This window comes from Ochotona curzoniae, unplaced genomic scaffold, assembly GCF_017591425.1.
Source record: "Ochotona curzoniae isolate NIBS_2020 unplaced genomic scaffold, NIBS_Ocur_1.0 scaffold_4812, whole genome shotgun sequence".
NCBI lineage: Eukaryota > Metazoa > Chordata > Mammalia > Lagomorpha > Ochotonidae > Ochotona > Ochotona curzoniae.
In genome coordinates this window covers 5,013,140-5,036,850 of record NW_024467124.1, presented here as the reverse complement: position 1 = coordinate 5,036,850, position 23,711 = coordinate 5,013,140, and the positions used below count along the sequence as shown (strand labels likewise).

At 44.6% G+C, this 23,711-nt stretch overlaps 1 protein-coding gene across 8 annotated transcripts in view; it reads right to left on the bottom strand.

Moving 5' to 3' along the window:
* Window positions 1–23,711, bottom strand: part of DLGAP1 (DLG associated protein 1) — a 316,404-nt gene that overhangs the window by 100,896 nt on the left and 191,797 nt on the right. For 5 of the 8 annotated variants that reach the window (XM_040970572.1, XM_040970575.1, XM_040970577.1 and 2 more), the window contains exon 5: window positions 20,965–20,994. The exons of the other annotated variants lie outside the window; for them this stretch is intronic. In XM_040970572.1, coding sequence (XP_040826506.1) covers window positions 20,965–20,994 — 30 coding nt within the window. The remainder of the gene's footprint in view (window positions 1–20,964; window positions 20,995–23,711) is intronic. 8 annotated transcript variants of the gene reach the window in all.

The window sequence follows — 23,711 nt, the reverse complement described above, 5'->3', positions numbered from 1 at the left end:
GGGTTGAGTTTCAGGTCCCTGGACTTGGCCTGGCCCAACCCTGACTGCTGCATGTTCTGATGAGTGAACCAGCAGATGGGAGACATCTCTCTCTGTCTTTCCACCTCCAAAGATAAAAATACAAATATTTAAAAAATGATTTTATTTTGCAGAGAGAGTGATGGAGAGGAAAAGACGAGAGACAGAGTGCCTCTGCCTGTTGGTTCATTCCCCAAGAATCTTCAGGAAAAGCTGGTTGCCAGAGCCAGCAGGATCCACGAGCAGAGCCTGTCCCTCAGGATGTGTGTTAGGAAGTAGCTGGTTTGGAAGTTGGGGAGCTGGGCATTCTAAGCAGTGTTTTTAAATGCTGTGCTCTTCCCACTTAAATCTACCAATACTCACCTTCAAATGTAGGTTAGTGTTGGCTTTTCTGTTGGGAAGTTTTTTGTTTTGTTTTGTTTTAGATTTGCTTATTTTTTATTGGAAAGTCAGATTTGCAGAGAGAAGGACATACAGAGAGATAGATTTTTATCCACTGACTTACTCCCCAAGTGTCCACAATGGCCGGAGCTTAGCCGATCCAAAGCCAAGAGCTAGGAGTTTCCTCTGGTCTCCCACACACGTACAGGGTCTCGAGGCTCTGGGCCGTCTTCGACTGCTTTCCCAGGCCACAAGCAGGGAGCTGGATGGGAAGTGGGGCTGCTGGGACATGAACTGGCTCCCACATCCACATGGGCATGTGCAAGGCAAGGATTAAGTCACTGAGCCACGGTGCCAGATCCTCCCCCCCTTTTTTTTTTCTTTCATCTCATGGCTCCATCCATTTTTCTTTGTTCTTTGTTTTAAAAGATTTGTTTATTTGAAAGAGTTAGGGAGAGAGGGAGGATGTTATTTACTCCCCAGATGGCTACAACAAGTGAAGCTGGAGCTGGAGCTCATGTGAAGCCAGAAGCAGGAGCTTCTTTTGGATCTCCCATGTGAGTACAGGGTCCCACGCATTCGTGTCATTCTCCACTGTGCATTATTGTGTCATCCTCCAGGTTCATAAGAAGGAAATTGGATTACAAATGGAACAGCCAGGACTGGAACCGGCGGCTCTATGGGCTGTGACACTGTAGATAGCAGCTTTATGTGGTATGTCATAGCACTGGCCTCATCACATGTTTTTCTTTCTTTAGTCACATTAATGTGTGTTTATCACTCTGAATATTGTTTTCATAATGAAACAATTTAACATTTTGTAAATATTACAGTGACTATTCTGATAGTCTTATGATTTTTTTAATTTTTATTTTTAGAAGAGCGGTTGTTATTTGAAAAGCAGATATTAGAGAGAGAAAGAGAGACACAGAGAGAGGTCTTCCATTCACTTGTTCACTCCCCAAATGGCCACAATGGCAGCTGGAAGACAGAAGCATCTTCCCAGTTTCCCACCTGAGTACAGATGCCCAAGGACTTGGGTCATCCTCCACTCTTTTGCCAGAGCATAAGAAGCTCTGGACTCCTGGCTTCAGGTCAGCTCAACTCCAGCTGTTGCGGCCACTTGCTGAATCAAAAGTGAAGCAACAGGGACACCAGCTGGCACCCATATGGGATGGCAGGGTTAGCAGGCTGAAGATTACCCTGGTCTGCTACCATGCTGGCCTTAGCCTTATTTTATTATTATTAATATATATTATCTAAAAGCAGAATAATTTAAAAAATAATGTCAAGTTCTTAGAGCCTTACATTTTTGTTGCTTTTGACAACAGTAAAATATTCAATACTATTCATCATTAATATTTGAGTCCTATATTGTCTGGAAAGCAGCTGTAAATTAGTGTGATCACAGCCTAAAATGTAGCCAGATCCCAAAATAATCACATGAATTTTTGGTATCAAGGTGGTTATTAGACAGGTTGCAATGATTGGAGAGTAAAAGTTATTTCCTTTCTAGCCATGTTCAGTGATAAGTTCAAAATAACTCAAAAAACTAATGCTACATTGTTCCCTCTGTAGTTCCACTGGTTCCAAATGTGAGGATTTCCAAAACTCATCAATTTCAGGGTTTATAAAGTAAGAACCTGAAGCATAGAACTTTTGGTGCTAACCTGAAATTGCTGTTTAAAATTTATTTATTTATTTTTTTGAAAAGGAGAGAGTTAAAGAGAGCTATTTCCCATCCACCGGTTCAACCTCCAGTGGCTGCAACAGCTAGGCTGGGCCAGGCCAAAGCTAGGAGCTATGGACTCCACCTCAGTCTCTCACATGGACAGCAGCACCTCAGCCATAATACATTGTGTCTCCAGGCACATTAGCTGGGAGCTGGATTGGAGGTGAGGTGTTGACACTTGAACTGGTGCTTCAATGTGAGATGTCAGAATCCCAAGTGGTAACTTAATTTGGCTTCATTCACCACAACTCCCATTTCTTTCAAAGGATTTAATTACTTGAAAGGTAGACTGGCATACAGAGAGGGAGAGATAGTGAGAAAGGTATTTTCCATTTGCTGGTTCACTTCCCAAATGCACATAAAGCTCAGACTGGGCCAGACTGAAGTCAGAGACCTGGAACTCCATCTGGGAAACCCAGATGGGTGGCAGCAACTTTCTATTGTGTACATTAGCTGGAAGCTGGCACAGAGGCTGAGGTTGGACTTAATCGCAGGTACTCCCACGTGGTAGGCAGGTGTCCCAAGCAGGTGTGCCTTAACACCCACCGTATATTTCCCTTATCTGGAAAAACAGTGGACCAAAGGTCTAGTCTGCAGAAATTGCTTCCTGCTGGGAAAGGATAATGGAACCTTAATTCCTAGAAGGCTAAAAATCTCTTCTATAACAACTAGTAAGGATTTGGTTCTTTTGCTGGAGGAATGGGTGGAAAGGGCTGTGACAGCATCACTTTGACCTCACGAACATTCTGAATTAAAGGACACTGGAAGGCCTTAGAAGCTACTTCATAGCCAGGGTCTTCCTCTTTCTTCATTCCCAAGCACTGAGAGGGTTTCCTGTCTGATGGAAGGAAGTTCTTTCAAAATAAAGGCAGGTGCATTGGAAACCTCACCCACAGTCCCCACCATCTCATCAACCAATCAACCAATCAACCAGTGAAACATTTTGTTTGAAGTTCCCTTATCTAGCTGAAGAGTGGATTTGCCCTAGAGGAACAATCGCTTTTGATCTCACTGAGATTTTATTGACTAAGGAAGGTTAAACTCCCATACTGGAGGAGAAAGCTTAACACGTAGCACCTCTAGAGAATCTGAATAACTTGTCTCAGATAACTGTTTTATGGGCTCATTCCTTTCCTCTAAAAAGCACTACTCCCATAGTAATCATGTTATTACTATAACAAAACGCCTGAGGCAATTATCTTCCTAAGGTAAAAAAGGTATATTTAACTCACAGCTTTGGAGGTTTAAGTTCTGGATCTGGGCTGCTCTGTTGGCTTGACACCTGATGAGGACAAACATTGAGAAAGGCAGAGTGTGTGGGGGGGAAGAGTCACAGAAAGAGGATGCCAAGCCCAACAGAGATTTCCTAACCAGTCCTCTTTATAAAGATTATCTTTAAAGAACATACTCCCCAAAACATAAGCACCCCCCCCACAAGACCCACTTCCTAAACAGCATAATTGGACTAAATCTTTGCCCCCTTAATTTTCTTCTTCTGATGCAGTTTCCTGCTAACATGTCTGGGAAATCAGTGGACATTGGTTCAAGAGCTTGTGTTCCTACCACCCATGGAAAAGACCCAGATGGAATTTGTGGCTTCTGGTTTTGGCTGGCCAAGCTAGATTGTTTTGAATATCTGCAAAGTTGACCAGCAGATAGAAGTCAACATTACTCTCTCTTTCTCTCTGCTGATCATTCAAGCAGATGCAAATAAATAAATAAACAAAACATACTTTGTGGGGCCGGCACCATGGCTCGATAGGCTAATCTTTCACCTGTAAAGCTAACATCCCATACGGGCACTGGCTTTTGTCCCAGCTGTTCCACTTCCCATCCAGCTCCCTGCTTTGTTACCCGACAAAACAGTAGATGATGGGTGAAAGCCTTGGGACTCTGCACCCACATAGAAGACCAGGAAGAAGCTTCTGGCTCCTAGCTTTGAATCTGCTCAGCTCTGGCTGTTGTGGTCACTTGGGGAGTGAACCAGCAGATGGAAGATCTTTTTCTCTAGCCCTCCTTCTCTCTATAAGTCTGCCTTTTGAATAAAAAAATTAATTTAAAAAATGCACCATTCGACGTAAGTGGGTCCCTACATGTATGAGAAACACACACACACACAGGCTGAAATGGGAGTAACGGCATACATGCTGTATTGAAGGCCTGCTCTGGGCTCAAGACCATGTTGTTCTGTTCTCACAAGCCAGGGGCTGTGCCCTCAAACCACATGCTGCAATCCTGAGTTTCTGGGCCAAGAAGTATGGATTGGTCCACTCTCAGGATCAAACACAGAATTCTTACATGTAACAGTAGATATAATCTTCAAAGGTCTTCAAAGTGGCTGGGAAAGCTGGGCCTGCTATGGCAAGAAACAGCAGAGTTGGTTGCCTTTGACTCAGGTGAGATGGGTTCTTTGTTGAGCAAATGATGGAAACCAACCAAGCCCTAGCCAAGGGGAATCCCAGCACACAGGGAAGTTGGTTAGACAAATCCTAGGCATGGACTTCCAGCCTCGTATGAGGGCCCAGGGATCACCTAAGCTGCTAGCTTTTCCTAGTTGAGGACCACATGCATAAATACTGCTCAAAACTCAGCAACTCAACAGCTACCTTGGCTTTATAGTTAAGCTTTTCCAAAAAGATTAATCATTATTTATATGAAGGTAAAGTAGTAGAGGGGTAGAGGACACACACACACAGAGGGAGGGGAATGGGAGAGAGAGAGAGATCAATCTTCCATCTGCTGGTTCCCTATCCGGATTCCCTCAATACACAGATCTGGCATAGGCTGGAGCCAGGAGCTCCATTTCGGTCTCCCAGCTGGAGTGCAGGTGCCTGAGTACTTCAGCCCACACCTGCTGCCTCCCAGGCACATGAGCAAGCAATTGAATTGGAAGCACAGAGTAGCTCTGATACAGGATGTAGGTGTCCCACATGGCAACACGACAGTACAGTGCCCACCTCTTCAGTGACTCCTTATGCACAGAATTATTTTCAGATTTTAAGAAATATGCTTGCTGTTGCTACTACAAGTACTCTCATTATTAATGAAGCGAATACAACATGCCAGACATCTATTTTAGGACATTACCTTGTATTAAACACTTTAAGGGTTACTGTTACTGTCATTCTAATTAGTTTTTAGATTTGTTTATTTGAAAGGCAGAACGTCAGAGAGAAAGAAAAGAGGACACAGAGAGAGATCTTACATTTTCTGACTTATTCCCAAATGGCCTCAACAGCGAATCAACAGCGAAGGTTGGGCTAGGCCAAAACCAGGAGCCTAGGACTGCATCCATCCTCGGTCCATCATGGGTGGCATGGACCCAAGCACTTGACTTTCCAGGCCTACCAGCTAGAGCTGGTGGAGCAGCAGTGGGAGCTGGAATCCAGCACTTGGATATGGAATGCTGGTGGAGCTGAAGCTGATGAGGGCTTGACTTGTTGCACCACACTTTTTCAAACATTTATCTATTGGAAAGGCAGAATTAGAGACAAGGACAGGAAGAGGGAAGGAGGGAGCATGGGAGACAGAGATAGAGACATGAAAAGACATGGAGATACAGGGAGAGAAAGAGAGACCTTCCATCTGTACTATTTTTCTAAGCAACCAGAGCTGGGTGAGGTCGAAGTCTGAAGTTAAGAGCTAATAGCTCCTCCTGGTTCCCTGGTGGATGCAGTGGTCCTTTCCTCTTCTTTATCAGGTACATTATCAGGGAGCTAGACTCCAAAAGGAGCAGCCAGAATATGGACTGGCAACCACATGGGATGCTGGCACGACAGGCAGTGGTTCAACATGCTATGCCACAATGCCATCCCCTGTAATTCAGATTAACTGGGAAACCAAGGCACAGAGAAGTTCGTTTGCCCATAGTGACACAACCACTTAGTAGGAGAACCAGAATTCATATCTATTCAGATTCTACAACTAAACTTTTTTTTTTAAAAATTATTCATTTATTTATTTGAGTCAACAGCCAGGGCTGGGTCAGTTGGAATCTATCCTGGTCTTGCAAGTGGGTGGTAGGAGCCCAAGTATTTAGTAGGAACTGGATCAGAAGCAGAGTAGTGGGAGTTGAACTGGCACTTGAAAACAAGATATAGGCATCTCAGATGGTGGTTTAGCTTTCTGTATGACAACACATTCCTCGGTCCAGGATTTTAAAAGTGCACCTAAGAGGGCCCAGCGCGGTGGCGCAGTGGCCCAGTGGTTAAGGTCCTCGCCTTGCACGCCTGGGATCCCATATGGGCACTCGTTCTAATCCCGACAGCTCCGCTTCCAATCCAGCTCCCTGCTTGTGCCCTGGGAAAGCAGTCGAGGACAGCCCAAAGCTTTGGGACTCTGCACCCGCGTGGGAGACCCGGAAGAGGCTCCTGGCTTCGGATCGGCATAGCATTGGCCATTGTGCTCACTTGGGGAGTGAATCATCGGACGGAAGATCTTCCTCTCTGTCTCTCCTCCTCTCTGTATATCCGCCTTTCCAATAATAATAATAAAAAAAGTGCACCTAAGAGACAGGTCTGTTACTGTGCTGCTGGTGGGACGGCAAAAGGTACTACCTGTGCATATATGGTAATGTCTAATAAAATTACACTTGCGTTGATTCCAAAACTCCAGGTTCAACTCCAAGGAGTCCGCTTGAAGACAAAGCTTGCCAAATGCGAAGCAACACTGACTCAAGGTTATTCCCTGTGTCATCATTTGTAATAAAAAAAATTAAAATATTCTAAAATTATCTCCTATATTAGTTGAATAAATTATGTACTACTTACCTAACGGAGTACAGCCTTAACAAAAAAATGAGGATATATTATGAAATTTAAAAAAGCAAGTGGCAATAGAGAGAACAGGAACTTGGGAAGATAATCTCAAATAGGTTTTCTTCCTAATGTTTAGGAAGAACCTCAGTAAATCAGCAAGAAAAGGACTAGCAAGCTTGGAAAAGACTACAAACTCATGGTTCACTGAAAACGGAATTATAACTAACCCTTCTGCATATGTCCAACATCGTAAGAGAATTGCAGACTGAAACCCCAAAAGTTCAGCCAGAGTTTGCTGCAGAAACTGTGGAGAGAGGGGTGGCAGCGAGTGGTGCCAGTGGTGCCTGTCGCAAAACCCGTGGAAGGGAACTTGGCAGCAATTTATGAGATCAAAGAGCATGCATCTTTTGTGACATGTATGGAATTCGTGCTTCCCAAACCTGTGTTTCCACTAAGTGTTGGAAGAGCCAACAGGACTAGAAATACTGTTGGTCACTTCTAGGATGAAGCTGCTCCCTCATGCCATGAGAGTGGAGGATGGAAGGGCTTCATGGTGCTGGCACAAGGGGGTGCAGCCTGTGGCAGCCTGGGTCTCTGGCAGACTTTGTGGAGTGCGAACTTTCTGCCAATTTGGAACGTGTAGAAGGGACTGGAAGATTTTAATTACGCTAAGCCACTGGAATGTGAAGGTTTGTTATTTAGCAAAAGCTAACCTGCATGATAGAATCAGCAGTCTTGCTTTAGGGATTTAGCCTGAAGAAAGTAGGACAAAATTTTGTCTAAAATATTATTTATGAAACTGCTGTCAGAAATTTCATGGTGTGCAAAGCAGAAACTGTGTAAATGATGATAAACCCAAACAGTGCAATACTATACACGGGGAACTTCAAAAGGCTCACCGAGGAGCAGATGATAGCGCAGTGGATAGGCTGTTGATTAGGAGGCCTAACTCTCACACCAGTTTCTGTGTTAGGTTCCTCGTTCCTGCTACTGACTACAGCTGCCTGCCAATGCGGGTCTAGAATGCAGCCGATGTCTCAAGTTCCGTGGGTCCTGCCACCCGGGTGGGGAGCTGGATGGATCTAAGCCTGGCCCAGCCCTGAGCGTCGTAAGCATTTAGGAAGTGAACCAATGGGTGAAGATATCTTTGTCTGTCTCTGTCTCTCTGTGATTCAAATACAATGAAAATAATTTTTAAAGATTTATTTATTAGTATTGGAAAGGCAGATGAGACTTACAGAGAGGAGAGACCCAGAGAAAGATCTTCCATCAACTGGCTTGCTCCCCAAGGGAGCCGGGAGCTTCTTCTGGGTCTCCCACACAGGTGCAGGGTCCCAAGGCTTTGGCCATCCTCTACTGCTTTCCAAGGCCACAAGCAGGGAGCTGGATGGGAAGCGGGACTGCTTGTATTAGAACTGGCACCCACGTGGGATCCTGGTGCATGCAAAGCAAGGACTTGAGTCGTTAGTCTACCACGCCGGGCCTGAGGATACTTTTAAAAGTTTGTAGAGCAGTGGAATTTAAACCTAAGTTTATTTTGGTACCAAAAATTTGTATATGCAGTTTTTCTTAAAACACATTTTCCAGGACTGATGTTGAGTTGCTGTGGGTAAGGCTGCCACTCGTGCCAACATCCCATATGGGCTCTGGTTTGTCTCGGCTGCTGCACCTGCACCTGTTCCCTCAGGTGCCTGCGAAGGCAGTGAAGATGGGGTCACTGAAGGAGAACTGGCTGGAGCTCAGGGCTCTCAGCTCTGGGTCGGACCAACGCCAGCTGGTGACCCTCCGGGAGGTGATCTGGCAGATGGAAGCTCTCTCTGCCTCTTCCTTTTTCTCTGAAACTCTGGCTTTGAAATAAATAAATACATCTTCTAAAACGTTCATATTTTCCATTAACTTTTGGAAGACTCTCTATGTATGGCTTTCAGGATTTTTTTTTAAGCACCAAAAGAAAGTTCTTCTTGCTTGATTTTCTGTGAACTTTTTAAAGTGACTGTGAAGTGAAGAGCTTTGCTGGCAGTTGATTGCCTAAAGGAACCTTACAAACGTGTGTCTTGCCTGCATGCCTGTTCTGGGCTTGGTTACTCCTCGAAGGCAGGCAGCCTCAGCCACATCGCACACATGCGCGGGGCATGCCGCTGTCTCTCCCTCACCTCAGGAGCCACATAACTCCATCCCCTGCCACCTTCTGTCTGCCTTCATGACTTTGACAGAATCACTTCCGCTCCTCCCAAGCAGTCGCGTTAGGCGGATACCTGCATCCACCTGATTCTTTCTATATACGTCCACTGCTACATGTATCATGTTCGAGTGATCTGTTTACACATAGGCTCCCTCCTCTAGACATCAGAATTATGTCTGTCTTTCCATTCCCGTGGTCTAATATGGGGCATGAGCAAGTACTGACACTTACTAACTTAATCCATTAAAGTGTTCATAAGCAAATACAGGAATAAAAACGAAACATAGAATACATCATGATTGGGCCCGGTGCGATTGCCTAGTGGCTAAATCTTCACCTTGTACATGCCGCCAGGATCCCATATGGGTGCCGGTTCATGTCCTGCCTGTTCCACTTCCCGTCCAGCTCCCTGCTTGTGGCCTGGAAAAGCAGCAGAGGATGTCCCAAAACCCTGGGATCCTGCACCTGTGTGGGAGACCCAGAAGAGGCTCCTGGCTCCTGACTCGGGATCATCTCAGCTTCAGTCACTGTGGCCACTTGGGGAGCAAATCAGCAGATGGAAGATTTTTCTCTCTGTGTCTTATTCTCTCTGCTAATCTGTCTTTCAAACAAAACAAAACAAAATCTCCCTCCCCCCCCTTTTTTTTTTTTTTAAAAAGTGCATCATGTTTGCACAGTCTCTGTACATCTTGTCACAGGCCTTGAGTGACCTGATTGCACTACCTCACAGGCCTTACAAATACAATTTATCTGTACCTTAATATTGAAAAAGGCTGATATGGGGCCTGGCGAGGTGGCCTAGTGGCTAAAATCCTTGCCTTGAACATGCCAGGATCCCATATGGGCGCCAGTTCTAATCCTGGCTGCCCTGCTTCCCATCCAGCTCCCTGCTTGTGCCCTGGGAAAGCAGTCGAGGACGGCCCAAAGCTTTGGGACCCTGCACCCACATGGGAGACCTGGAAGAGGCTCCTGGCTTCGGATTGGCTCAGCTCCAATCGTTGCGCTCACTTGGGGAGTGAATCATCGGACAGAAGATCTTTCTATCTGTCTCTCCTCCTCTCTGTATATCTGCCTTTGCAATAAAAATACATAAACCTTTAAAAAAAAAAAGGTTCGAGTTGATATAGTTTGAATTATTCCAGAGTAGTAACGTACCAATGTTATAATTTTAATTTGATAAACATTTACTAGAATAATTCTGCTCTAAAGCAGCATTTTCTTTTAAAAAGGAAATAAAACAAATGCAAGACAATAACCAGGATAGATACATGGTGGTGATTTTACTGAAGTGACTTTGATTGTATCACTCTTGTAGCTTTCCATTATGTTACATGTCATAAAATTATATTTAGATTAAGGTATGAATTCATAATTACTCAGAGACATGGTCACTGTAACAAGGATCTTACAAAGCAGCGTGAAGGGAGAGCTGCGGAACAGAGGGCCTGCCCTGGTGGTTAAGACAGTGCCTGCAGCAGTGCCTGAACTCGATCCCGGGTTCTGGGCCTGGATCCAGCTTCCATCCAGTGTACACCCTGCAGGGGGGCAGCAGGTGGTGGCTCAGGTAGCAGCCACCATATGGAAAACAACTTGAATTCCTGGCTGCCAGCTCTAGTCCTGGCCCCAGCACGCACGTGGGAAGTGAAGCAGGCAACGGGAGCTCTCAGTGTCTGCCTGTCTCTGTGGAGCTCTTCCACGTTTAAAAAAGTAACGACATATACATTTTTGAAAAACTCATGTTTGGGAACAAGGTAATATAAATAAAAACAATAGAACATGACACAAATAAACGCATAAGTTTAGCCTATATGCTAAGTAGACTACTAGGGTCTTCAGTGTTCTCATTTTATTTGATCTTTTCACCATCAGAGTTCCCAGTAGCTTTAGCACCACTTTTAGATGAGAAAATTGTGGTTCAGGAAGGGGAAGTCCCTTTCTTTTTAAACATTTTATTTATTTGGAAGAGAGAGATACCTTCTGCTTCTTGCTGATCTCCTCCCCTGATGCCCACAGCGAGGCCAGCTGGGAGCCTGGGGCTCAGTGTGTGCCTCCCGCGTGAGCAGAGGGAATTCTTCAAGCCGTCACCTGCTACTTCCCTGGTGCGCATTAGCAGGACGCTGGAGTTAGATTTATAGTCTGGACTCAAACCCAGGCACTCGGATATGACAGTCAGGCCTCTCAATTGGAGCATCAACCATTACGTTAAATGCCCACAGCAAGAATGTTGCTTTGGGTTACAACACAGCCAGGATGTGCTGGCTATGAGGTTGAGCCAAGGCATGTCCTTTCTATAGTTTTAGACTTTATTCCAATCTAGCAGGTTCCAAGCAGCAGCAGGAGGAGGCCAACTATAACATGCACAGTTTGACACAGAAGGCTGAGGAAGGAAGTTGGTTTGCTTCTGTACTTCTCAAGAGGTTCAAAGAACCACTCTCTCTTCCTGATGTACTGGTTCTTTCTGTCTTCACCTAAGCACACATATTGGTAAAAACTAGGAAATCCCTGAAAATCCTTAGCCCCAAACACTTCACTTTCACAAAGCTTTTGACATCTGATTTTCCACTGCATTGACACATTGCTGTAACAATGTTTTGGCTTTTAGCAAACAATACTCATATCATGCTTTTTCAGCTGTTAGCATCAAGAGCTCTTACAGAACTGCTGCATGTCCAGCTGTGGCAATATTTAGACACGCAAGCATCTTTGCCGAATACCAAACGCACACAAAAATCAATACAAATCAGATCTTACAGTTCATTTGAATCGGTGTGATGCTGAGTTGAAGAGGGTGTGATTTCCAGGGTCATACTCCAAACCACAGTGGTAAACGATTTCAGCAGTTCTCTAAATCCTTGCGTATTCCAAAGTTAACAGGAGGGTCTGACCATAATTTAAGATGGAAAATGTAAAGGCTGTCTTCTAAATTTGGGACTGAAATACTAGAAGCAAGTTTGATGCTTTTGCTGAATTGGTCTTAAAAGACGGTTTATTAGGCTACTTTTCTTAAAATAGACTTCCAGGTGACTTCACAGGATTACTCGTTCTTACAGAGTTTATACTGAACGCCCAACAGACTGCTAAAACACATACACACAGGGTGGACCTTTGATTCAGGGAGTAAGACCCACTTAGGATGGCTGTGTCCCACATGGAAGGCCTGTGTTTGGATCCCAGCTCTGATTCTGATTCCAGTAGCTTCCTAATGTGGAAGGCAACAGGTACTGAATCAAGTCCTTGAGTTCCTGTTACCCACGTGGGAAATCTGTTTGAGTCCCAGGCTCCTATCTTTAGCTTGACCCAGTCCTGGCTGTTGTGGGCATTTGGGGAGTGAAACAGCATCTTTCTGCCTTTTTTTTCATATAAAAACAAAACACAAAACAAAGATGTTGCTGTCTGTGATGTCAGTATCCTAAACAGGTGCTGGTTCAAGTCCCAACTGCTCCACTTTCCTGGCTGTGGAAGTCATTTGGGGCATGAACCAGCAGGTGGAAGACCTTCCTCTCTGTGTCTTTCCCTTGTTCGCTCTGTAACTCTACCTTTCAAATAAACAAATTATTTTAAAAAATGCAATGAAGAAAAGAGAGAAAATAAATCAGAGACTAAAGATTGCAAAAGTGTGTTTACAACTTGTCTTTGACTTACAAATTTCTAGGCCCAGGAAGGAGCGGGAAGGTGTGGTCATGGTGCTTTGGTTGCCAACCATCTTCAGGTCTATGCCCTTCTGTTGCCAGGTGCTCAAGCCTGCTTATTTAGTACAGATTTTTGGCAGTGGGAGTTCAGGGACTTATGAAAGGTAGATTTCTGGACCTATTCATTTCAGGTCCCTTTATTCAAACACTCTCATGATGGTTTGTTGACTCTGAGACAGACATTCACTTACCCATCACCAATTACAGGCTATATTGTTACCAGTGGCTAGGGCTGCTGTCTCCTAGGAAAGCATACTGGGTGCCCACAGCACACTGTGGACATCAAATTAGGTGCTCTTGGTGTTCTATATCCCAGGTGCCTGGCGACAACAACAAGCTCACAACATTTAAGATTTGAACTTCTTTATCATAAAATGTTATTCAAAATAGGCCCAACCAGAGACCATTTCACTCAGCGACGTAAGCTAATCTCAAAAGGACACATATCATATGTTCTCTCTGATACAAGGCAATCTTCATGCAAAATACAAAATAGATATATAGGTAAACATGTATATATACATCTTTTCATAGATGGACTGTAAAATGGAGATTAGCATTTTGGGAAATGAAGATACATTGGAGTAGGCATCTCTACTCCTAAATAAAAGGGGGACTCCCAACGAAACTGATAAATATACCTTGACAATGGGATACTAGATTTTCTATAAGTGCTTATATATATAATGTCATTATATATTTAAACAGAAGAGTATTGGGCTTGTGACTGTTGCTGAAGGACTACACTATTATAATAATATAGGAGAAAATGCTGAGGGGAGAGGAAAGAGAAGGAGGCGAGGAGGGAAGTGGGAGGGGGAGTCCCTAGATCTACAAAACTGTATGATGGAAAACAATAATAATAATAATAATAAAAAATAAGAATGTTATTGATCTTGAGGGCTCCCCTTGGCATAAGCTGTCATAATTCCATTTTAGGAACCTACTGGACATGTACTATACTCCATACTCGGTGTTAAGTAGTCATAGAAATCATCCTATTCGGTTTGAACAGCCTCTCTGAGAAATGGAGGTGTCCACTTGGTGGGTAGGACACTCGCACAAACAGTGGTCACTCACACACCCCTCCAGTGGGAGGTTGGCTTTCCACTGCCTTTTACTGAGGTGCAGAAATGGAGAAGTGCATGGAGATGGAAGGATGATGGGGAAACGAAAAGAGCTCTGAAATGCCACCAGTGGCCACCCAAGGTCAATCACATCAGAGCTGAAGACAACCCCCAGGCTCTGAGTAGGTGACCTTTGAAATTGTTCCTTGGGTGCTGGGTCACATGGCTCCATCTTTGCCTTTGAGGAGGGTTCTTGTGGTAAGAATTTAACATCAGCCTTCCGTATCTGTAGTTTCTGTGTCCAAGGATTCAACCAACCACAGATTAAAAATGCCTAAAATGGTTGGTATTGTATTGCAGTGGATTAAGTCACTGCCTGTGACGCTGACATCTCATCTGTAGTGTTGATTTGCATTCCAGGTACTTGATTCTGATTCAGTTTCTGGGTAATGTGCCTGGAAAGCATGCAAGATGGCTCAAGGGTTTGGGGCCTGAAATCCACATGGGAGAACCAAATGGGGTTCCAGACTCCTGGTTTACTTACTTCCTGGCCTTATGAGCAATTGGGGAGTGAACCAGTGGAAGATCATTCTCTTTCTTTATCTTTTCCCTTCTTTTCATAACTCTTTCAAATAAATAAGTGAATCTAAAATTCCATTTAAAAATATTTGAAAAAACAGCCCTAGATCTGTATTGAACATGTATAGGCTCAGGTCACCATTCACTAAACAATACAGTATGATAACTATTTACATTGACATCACACTGACTGTAACAAGAAATCTAGGGATTATTTAAAAATATTTATTTATTTATTTGAAATGTAGAGAGAGAGAGAGAGAGAAAGAAGGTCTTCCATCTGCTAGGTCACTCCTCAAATGGCTTCCAGAGCCAGGGATGTGCCAGGCTAAAGCCAGCAGTCAGAAATTTTATCCTTGTCTCTCAAAAGTAGCAGGGCTCAAGTCCCTGGCCCATCTTCCCCTGCCTCCCCAGGCACATTAGCTGGATTAGAAACCAGAACAGCAAGGACTCGAACCAGTGCTCTGACATGGACTGCAGGCATCACAATTGGTGGCTTAACCAGCTGGGTCACAATATTGGCTGCAGACATGATTGAAGTATACAGGAGGATGTGTGTTAGTTCTATGCAGGCACTATACCATCTGACTTGAGCATTCCTGGGTTTCAGTAACTGTGGGAGGTCCTGGAACCAGTCTTTCACAGACACTAAGGAGCGACTGTGTTTGGTAAATCCTCAATTGAACGCTTTCAGGCATATTACTATTTAATAGAAAAATCTTACCCAAAGTGTCATGAGATTTTCTGCAAAATCCATTTCAGACAGGCACATTTATTTGTGCAGCAGTGGATCCAGCGTCCAGGTTCCCTTGTGAGCAACAGGCCTGGGTTTCTTGGCACAAATACATTTCTTGGGTCTTGTGGGTAGACACACTGCTGCCTTTCACAGTGGGGTGGAAAAGCAGGCATTCCTTCCTGGGGGGCAGCTCTCCCTGACCCCTGTCAGCCTCTGGGCCTGAAGGCTTTGATTTTCAGTAGTGGAAATACTGAAACTTCATTCTCAACTAGCCACTGGAAGGCGGCCTGTCACCAACTGATCTGTTCACGCGTGTAATGTAGTCCACACTGACACACTGAGCAGATGGCTTTGCTTAAAACAAAACCAAGCACCTAGAAAGACATAATGGCAAGAACCAAATTCATCTACAGAAGGAATGATATCATCACACTTGGGAGTATTTTAAAGACATTAGATCCATCTGGTTACATTGCATTGGGCACATTGTGAAAAATAGAATTTCTTAAATAAAACCAGTTCAAATCTGCAACAGAGAAGCAAAACTTTCTCTTACAGATTTAAAATAAACAGAATGCTCCTGGTGTGGAGAATTCTGAATATGGGAGCAAAAGCTTAGCTTTGTATGACCGTATTTTTTTTCTGAGATGGAGAAGTGTTGGCATTTGCTAGGCCCAAGGCTCAAGTGCCACACGAAGCACCACCTTGGATAAGACAATAGGCCACAGTCTCCTGCCCTGATAAGCACTATGGGCCAGGAACATTACTGCACAACAAAGCAATCATTAAACATATCTGGGGTGCGTGTTTGACCCAGTGAAGACATTGCTTGAGGTATTCACACTCCCATCAGAGTGTCTGAGCTTCCAATGCAGTTCTGCTCTGAAATGCAGCTTCCTTCCTGCACCCTGGGAGGCGGCAGGTGGGTACAGATACTTGGGCTGCATCCACACTGTGGGAGTTCTGGATTGAGCTCCTGGCTCTTGGCTTTGGCCGGGCCCAGCGTTAGCTATGCAGTCATTTGGGTAGTGGATAGAGGTTTTTTTTCCTCTCTCTCTCTCTCTCTCTCTTGCTTCCCCACCCCCATCTCTCCACCTTTCAAATGAAAACAATTCATTCGTTAAAACTTGGATATCATGTAGTGAAATGAAGGGAAAAAAAGAAGGAAATCCACGTGCTTAAGGGAGTTTTGGCTACAACACCCAGACTGTCTGTTCATGGAGATGCACGAAGTTGAACCATTAACTCCAGCAGGCTTCTCTTGGATTGCAAAACAGAGAGGGTCCAGCAACCCGGGCCAGGGTCATCAGAAGCAGAGAGAGCTCTGATACCCATCTTGTCTAGTTGATGTCTTCAGGGAGGCTGGCTGTCCCAAGAAGTCAAACTTCCTTTCCCCACAGGACTTTTCACAAGTGTGTTGAGTCACATTGGGGCTTGGGATGTCCATCTAAAGGATAGTAACAGATTGCCTCGGAGGCATAGTTTATGCCAGAATCCATCCTGGGTACCACCAGCAAAGGCCTTGTCGGCCTTTCACTGCCGGGGTTGGTACCACGTGCCCATGGGGCCGCCTGTGCCACCTCTAATGGACAAAGCCTGTCTGGCAGGGGCTTGGTCCTCCCTCTCTCAAGAGAAAGAGTTGGCCACAGAGATTCAGAGCAGTGCTGACTCAGCTGTGACTTGGCACTTGTGGTGTCCTCAATTTCCCTTGACAAGCCTCTGATGCTACTTGTGGAAACTGATGGAAAAACAAAATATGAAGATGTCTACTTTAATCCATTAAAAAATATCCATGTAGTAATTTTTCGGTAGTCCTCATTTTCCATGAACTTATTGAAGATCACTGGTATAAATGGATTTCATTGCTTTGTATCCCCAGATAAGCTGGTCTTTTACTTCCATTTTCCTTGAACTTTTGAAAGTACTCTGGTATATGACCTAAGTCTAATTTGTTTTAGTTTTAAAAAATATTTATTTATCTTTATACGAAAGGCAGAGTTACAGAAAGAAAGATCTTCCACCTGCTGGTTCAGTCTCCAAGGCCAAAAAAGGCTGTAGCTGGGCGAGTTGGAAGCCAGGATCCAAAAGCTTCTTCTAGGTCTCCCACGTGGGGACAGCAGTCCAGGGCCTTGAATTAACTCCCACTGCTTTCCCAGCACGTTGGCAGAGACTTAGGTCAGAAGTGGAGCACTGGGACTTGAATCCATATGGGATGAGGGCACCATAAACGGAGGCTTAACTTGATCTGCCACAGTGATGATCTCTCTTCCATTTTTTAAAACTTTATTTAAAAAATTTACTTGAAAGGTGGAATTACCGAGAAAAGAGGGAAAGACAGGGAGAGAGAGAGGGAAACTCCTTCCAGGTCTCTCACATGGTGAAGGCACCCGAGGGCGCGGGCCATCTTCTGCTCCTCTCCCAGGTATAATTAGAAGGGAGCAGAGGTGAAGCAGCTGGGACTTTGGTGGGAAGCCGATGTCGCAGCCAGTGTCCTAACCCACTGTGCCACAGCGGTGCTCCCTTCCCCCCATTTCTTATTCACAGGGCTGTTTCTTTAGTCTTCTTTGTGAAAGTATGTGTCACCTGTCTCCGTATTCTCTAGACTCCAACTCCAAGAAAGTCTCCTTCACTCAAATAGCAGACTGATGGAGTTGTAAATCCTTATGAAGAGCTGTGACATTATGGGCAAAATCAATCGGGGGAGGTGGGAAATGGTGGGACGGGAATCCCAGACTATACAGAATTGTATGATAAATCTCAAAAATTAAAAAAAGGAAAGTGTAAGAGGTTCTATTCTAGAATAATTCCCATGGATGATTTTTCACCTGCTAATGTCTGGATGCACCTGTTTCACCCTGATTTCTTCAGTTGGAAATGATCCATCTACAATTAGAGCTGCTGGGCTGGTGTTCCAGGGCAGCCTGTTGAGCTGAGGCTTGGGAGCCCAGCATTCCACATCCGAGCACCAATCGGAGTCCTGGATGCTCCGTTTCTAATCCAGTGTCCTGCGAATATGCCTGGGGAAGCAGCAGAATATTGCTCACACAGTTGGGGCTCTTGCGGTAACATAGGAGACCCACCTGGAGTTCCTGGCTGCTAGCTCCAGTCTGGCTCAGCCCCAGCTACTGCTGCTATTTGAGGAGTGACTGAGTATATGGGACACCTCTGTCTGTCTGTCTGTCTCTCTCTCTCCTCCGCAGTCCTCTCTCTGACACAACTTTCCAAATAAATAAACAAAAATAATACAAAACAATTTAGCGGTAAAAATCTCTGGTGTTTTTAACAAAACTATGTGATTCTTTTACTTAACTTTTTTTTTTCCTGTTCAAATGTTTTTGTTTCTGGTGAGATAATGAAGTCATTGTGGTTCCCTTGAAGTATAAATTTGACTTGCAAGGAAAAGTTCGCTTTTTACTCACTGTAACTGTGATGTAAAATTCCTTCTGGTGAGTTTAAAAGCTGGCATGATGTGGCAAAACGCTGAAGGGGAGTTCTGTGCTCCAGAAAAGCAGCAGCTACATAACGAGGGCAAAAACATTTGGTACTTCTTTGCTCTCACAACTTTGACGGTTTGAAAGAAAAGAAGAACCTACCCAGAGAATAAACCTTATTTTCAGAGTTCTAGATTAACCCCGAACAGTCATTGTTAAGAAAATGAAAAGATGTCTTATCTGTGGCAGCTGATCCCCTCCGCAGCTCTCTGTATCCATCAACACGGTAGCTGTACGGAAACTGCCTTGAATTCGTCTCCCAGATGGAAAGCAACACTTCCGGTATCAAGATCACCATCAGAGGTCGGATTTCTCATCAAGAGACGGTGTTTAGCACACATTCTACTGAGCATGCTGCGGAGGGTCGCGTGGGTCCGCCCATCCAATACCTCGCGCCCAGCACCTCTCCCACAGCACCCCTGCACACACACGGAGTCTACCACGGTTGCAACACAACATGCTCCTGTTGCCTTCCAGCTCTACAGCCCTCAGCCCTCAAGCTGCCCAGAAGACACTCACACGGCAGTTGGAGTTGGTCTTGACCTCTGCTATTCCAGAAGCTTGCGGGGTGAGAAGCTACTGAACAAGTGACAGGGAGTCACTTTCCTCTCAAACACGACTCTGTCTCCAGAATACACTGCCCTGTTCGGGTCACGCCACCCGGTAGCAATCTGGTGGGACAATCTTTTAAAAATGATCTTTCTCTTGACTTTCCGGCTTCTAATGCAATTTTTATGTTGTCTCTCCATCCTCTCTTGTGGCACACAGAATCCTACGCTGAAGCCAAGCAGTCAGCCTAAAGCTAGGACTTCAAAACCATTCCTTGATAATACATCAAAACAGCCCAAGGTGGACCAAGTGTTATCTGTAGTTCTACAGATAATGAACTGGACAGCGGGCTCAAGCTGCCATTGGGAGTTTCTGCAGGCAATGTCCTCCCCATGGTCCCGCTTGGTGTCATGTGTGGTTTTATTTTGCTAGGCGAGCAGTGCTCCTTAAGAGCCTGTTTGGATGGGAGGAAGGACCTGGCAGAGGGCTGGGACACACAGCCTCAGCCTCTGTCTTCTCTGTAATACCCCAGCTGCACCTTTTGCTTGCCTGCCAGGAACACCACCTTTTCAACTCGGTTCTGTAAAATGTGATGGGTTCAAGTGCACAAGGAGACAAGGACCCACCTCCTCTCCCCTCTCCGGGCCTGGTCAAGTCCCAGAACTCCGAATGTCTGTCCTATGGGTACATTTCTGAGCTTTTTTTTTCTCATTTCCCACATTTTGAACCCCAGCCCACTGAATCCCTTTGCCTGAGTCAGACCCAGGACGTCAGCATTCTATTTGTCCCACCCTTCCTGTGTTTCCCTCGCCCTCTCTCCACCCATCTCCATGCATCATCACCCAATCCATCAAGCCATATCCCTCTGTGGGTCAGAAAACTCACCTTAGAGCCCAAAACCTCTTCCAGGCAGCCTCCCCTGATTAAGCGAGGATGAAGAAGCCTCGGAAGCATGACCGACAAACTCCCAGTAAGCGAGAACACACACACACATGCACCCAAACAAACACAGAAACACGGTAGAGAACATTAGACATTCTCTACTTTGGGGCTGTTAGAGCTGCTACGAGGGTCAGCTCCCTTTTATGACCAGTAGCCAATGAATCATTTCAGCTGCTCTGCCCTCTTTTCAAGCTTCCCGAAGATTCCTCCTCTTTTGTTTCCCCCCTCAGTTTCTTCCTCGCATAGTAGCTAAAGGAAGCATCCCTCACAGAGGAGGGTGACACTGAGGCAAGCCCGTCTTCACGCCGCGTCATGGCGGCGCATCCCACGGGCGGTGTGTGAACTCAACTCGCGGCTGGCAGGTGCCTCAGCCACCTGTTTTCTTACCAGGGAGCATGAGACCCTCCACGCTCCCCCTCACTCCCTGAGCAGATACATCTACTGAGTGGGGGATAAAGGACCAGGGTCCTGCACCAGGCCCTGCCGAGCGACAACAAGGCAAAGCTTCCCGACAAAGCTCCAAGCTGCGCCTCCCTCAGGGCTGCCCGAGAGCCGGGGGGCTCTGGGGACTCCGAGGGGATGGCATGAAGAAACGAAACCAGACACACTGGCTCCTGCAGCGGCGCCAGCCGCTCAGGTCAGGTGGATGCCCCTTGTCAGGGGCCTGAGAGACAACAGGGCCTCACGGGACCAGAATGAGGAGCGACACACACGGAGAGGCCAGGGCGGGCGAGTGGGACACGGCGTCAGACACCAGCGCCACAAGAAGCTCGCTAGCTACAAGCCACGCTGCGCAACCTCCAAGCAAAACAGAACCGGCTCTGTGGCGGTCAAAACGTACCTTCAACTGCAGAACTCAGTTTTATGACACCTTGAATAGAAACAGAAAGGGGCAGTTATCTCATGGACCCAGGCGATCTTGGCAGGTCTTACACACACACACACACACACACACACACACACACACACACACACGCACGCACACTTCCGACCGCGACTGTTTTTGCTGACATTTCAAGAACTGAACAAGTATCACCGTCGAAAATGAAATAATTTTCTTGAGTTCTTGGATTAGATCTCATGGTGTCTTCATTGCTACAGCTGGAACCATTTGTGAGAATTTTTTGCTAAATTGGAGATGGGCTAAGACCAAGGTCAAGCTTGCTTGGGTGACTGTGCATCTTACGGGTCCGTAAAACTTCACACAGTAGGACATCAGGGACCAGTACAACTTATTTAATACACTGGGCATAGAGATCATTTGATGTGGGTTGGGACAGAGTTTTCACTGAAATCTGTGATATCTGGTACAAAACAGTGCTGTCACCTGCTAATTTCTTTGAGCTGGCCTGACGGGCTGAGTTTTCGGCTCCCTACAGGTGAAACAATGAACAAACTCTGAGCATGCAGGGTTGTTCGTGAAGCAAGGAGATGGTATACTCATTTTCAGTTAATTCAGTGGTGAAAATACTAATCAGATTGCATCTAATAATTTGATTTTAAAAGTATTGCTTTGTTCTCTGTAAGTCTGCCTTTCCAATAAAATAAATTCTTTTAACAAACGTATTGCTTTGTAAGTCACCATTAAAATAAATAGCACTTTCTAATCTCTAAGCCATAACCACCATCCTCTAGGCTGGACAAAAGTGTTGATGGTATTGTTTGGTTGAAATTCTAGCTCTTTTTTGTAACTAGAGGAGTTTCTGATTAAAATTGGAAATAAAACTCTTTTCAAAATGGTGAAGCTAAACTGGTACCAGCATGCTTCCACACTAATTTTAACAGATTATGTTCACAAAGAGACAAACTTGGTTCCATTATGGCTTTCTGAAAAAGCTACCTATTGAATTTCATCTTTCCTGCAGAATAGGTGGTGTCTGGCTAACACCTTAACAAGGGACTCTCCAGGGGGAAAAATCTGCATCTAGGTGAACATACGCTTATCAATCCTGCCGATTTAACGGCTGTGCAGCACCCAGTCCACGTGTAATACACAGAATATTTATGGCAAGTTCCGTGTAGTTTGTCGACACTCGGAATGCTTTTGCCAATTTGCCCCGGTCTCTTTAGCCACAATCACAGACTGTTCAACCACATTGAACAAAATCATGCATTCAGTCGCATCTTGATCTTATAAGTTTTTCTTGTCATTAACACCTTTAACGTGGTCGATTGTTAAACTGTTTGCACCTTCACAGAAATTATCTTCTTGAAATCAAAACCTCTTTCAGCTTCAGCACGCTTGTAAATACCTGGTCCGTGAACACCTGCCACGGAAGGCGGAGTTGGGGGAAGTGTGTGTGGAAGCCATGGCAGCGGGTGGTGCTCCTACCATCCAGCCTGGCTCGTTGTAAACAACCACAAGAGCATGATGGGAAAATGTAGTCAGGTGGCTAGGAGGACGTGTGCTGTGTGCTTTTTTAACCTTTTTTTTTTTGTATAATTTGCTTAAGTGTGTATAATTTGTGATCATAGAGGCACAAAACTTCTAAAAATACAGTCAATGATTCTCACAAGCTAGTGAACAGTTTTAGGGCACCATTAATATTGCTAATATTTCCCCACTCTGTCTCAGAGCAGGACAGCTTGAACTTACACTATTTCATAAGATCTTCATAAAGGGGTTGTAATTTAATTGAGCAGACCAAACGTGAGTGATTCTAGCATTCGCTCTTACTTTGCTGGGAATTTTTAAATCTCATACACCTGTCATATGCCAGAACACACTACACACACCTCACTGTGGAAGTAGCCACTGCAATCAACTTAGAACACAACCGAAATTCTTTTTTTCTTTTTTTGATCAGGCAACTAAACCAAGAGGCAAAGCCAGCTATGAGCATTCAACTTATTAAACAAAAATCCAGCAGCTTTTCAAATTGTTCTTTACATATTTTAGAAAAATTTCTCAACTGTATTTGCTTTTTTGGATAACTACAGTGTCAACAAGTGTTACAAGGAAATAAAACATTGTATCCTAATCAATGTATAGAAACCTAAGTATAAAAATTGACATAAATTTCTGATATGAAAGGAGTGCAGTGGAGGAATTCAATAAACAGCAGTGGGGGAAAATGATTAAGTTAAAAACAAACAAAAGTTTGACTTTAGAGCTCTAACGATAAGCATTAATTTACGGAAACTAGTCGTGATTTATTAGCTGCACCAGAACTTTTTTAGTCCCCTAAATTTTTCTTTAGAGTAGTACAGGCATTTAAATGGGAAAGTCACTATGTTATATTGAAAACCTCGAATGAGCTAGATGTAGTTATATAGCTAATATTAATATCATGTATACAATTATAGCAAGGAAGGGACAAGATATATCTTTTAAGATGTGAAGACTTACAAAATGTTGAATATTTTTAAAATGACTGATGTTGATGTTAAAAGCTACATATGGTACTGTTGAGTTCCAGCACATATAACGGACATTATCTGGTTAGCAGCTGACATAGACATTGCCTGGCATTCAGGATAAGCCATAACACACACATATAAGCGTATATACACATGATGGATTCCACAACTCCCGATTCTTGATAATTTGCAAAAGTATCTGAAAATAATATAGATAGATAAATAAAA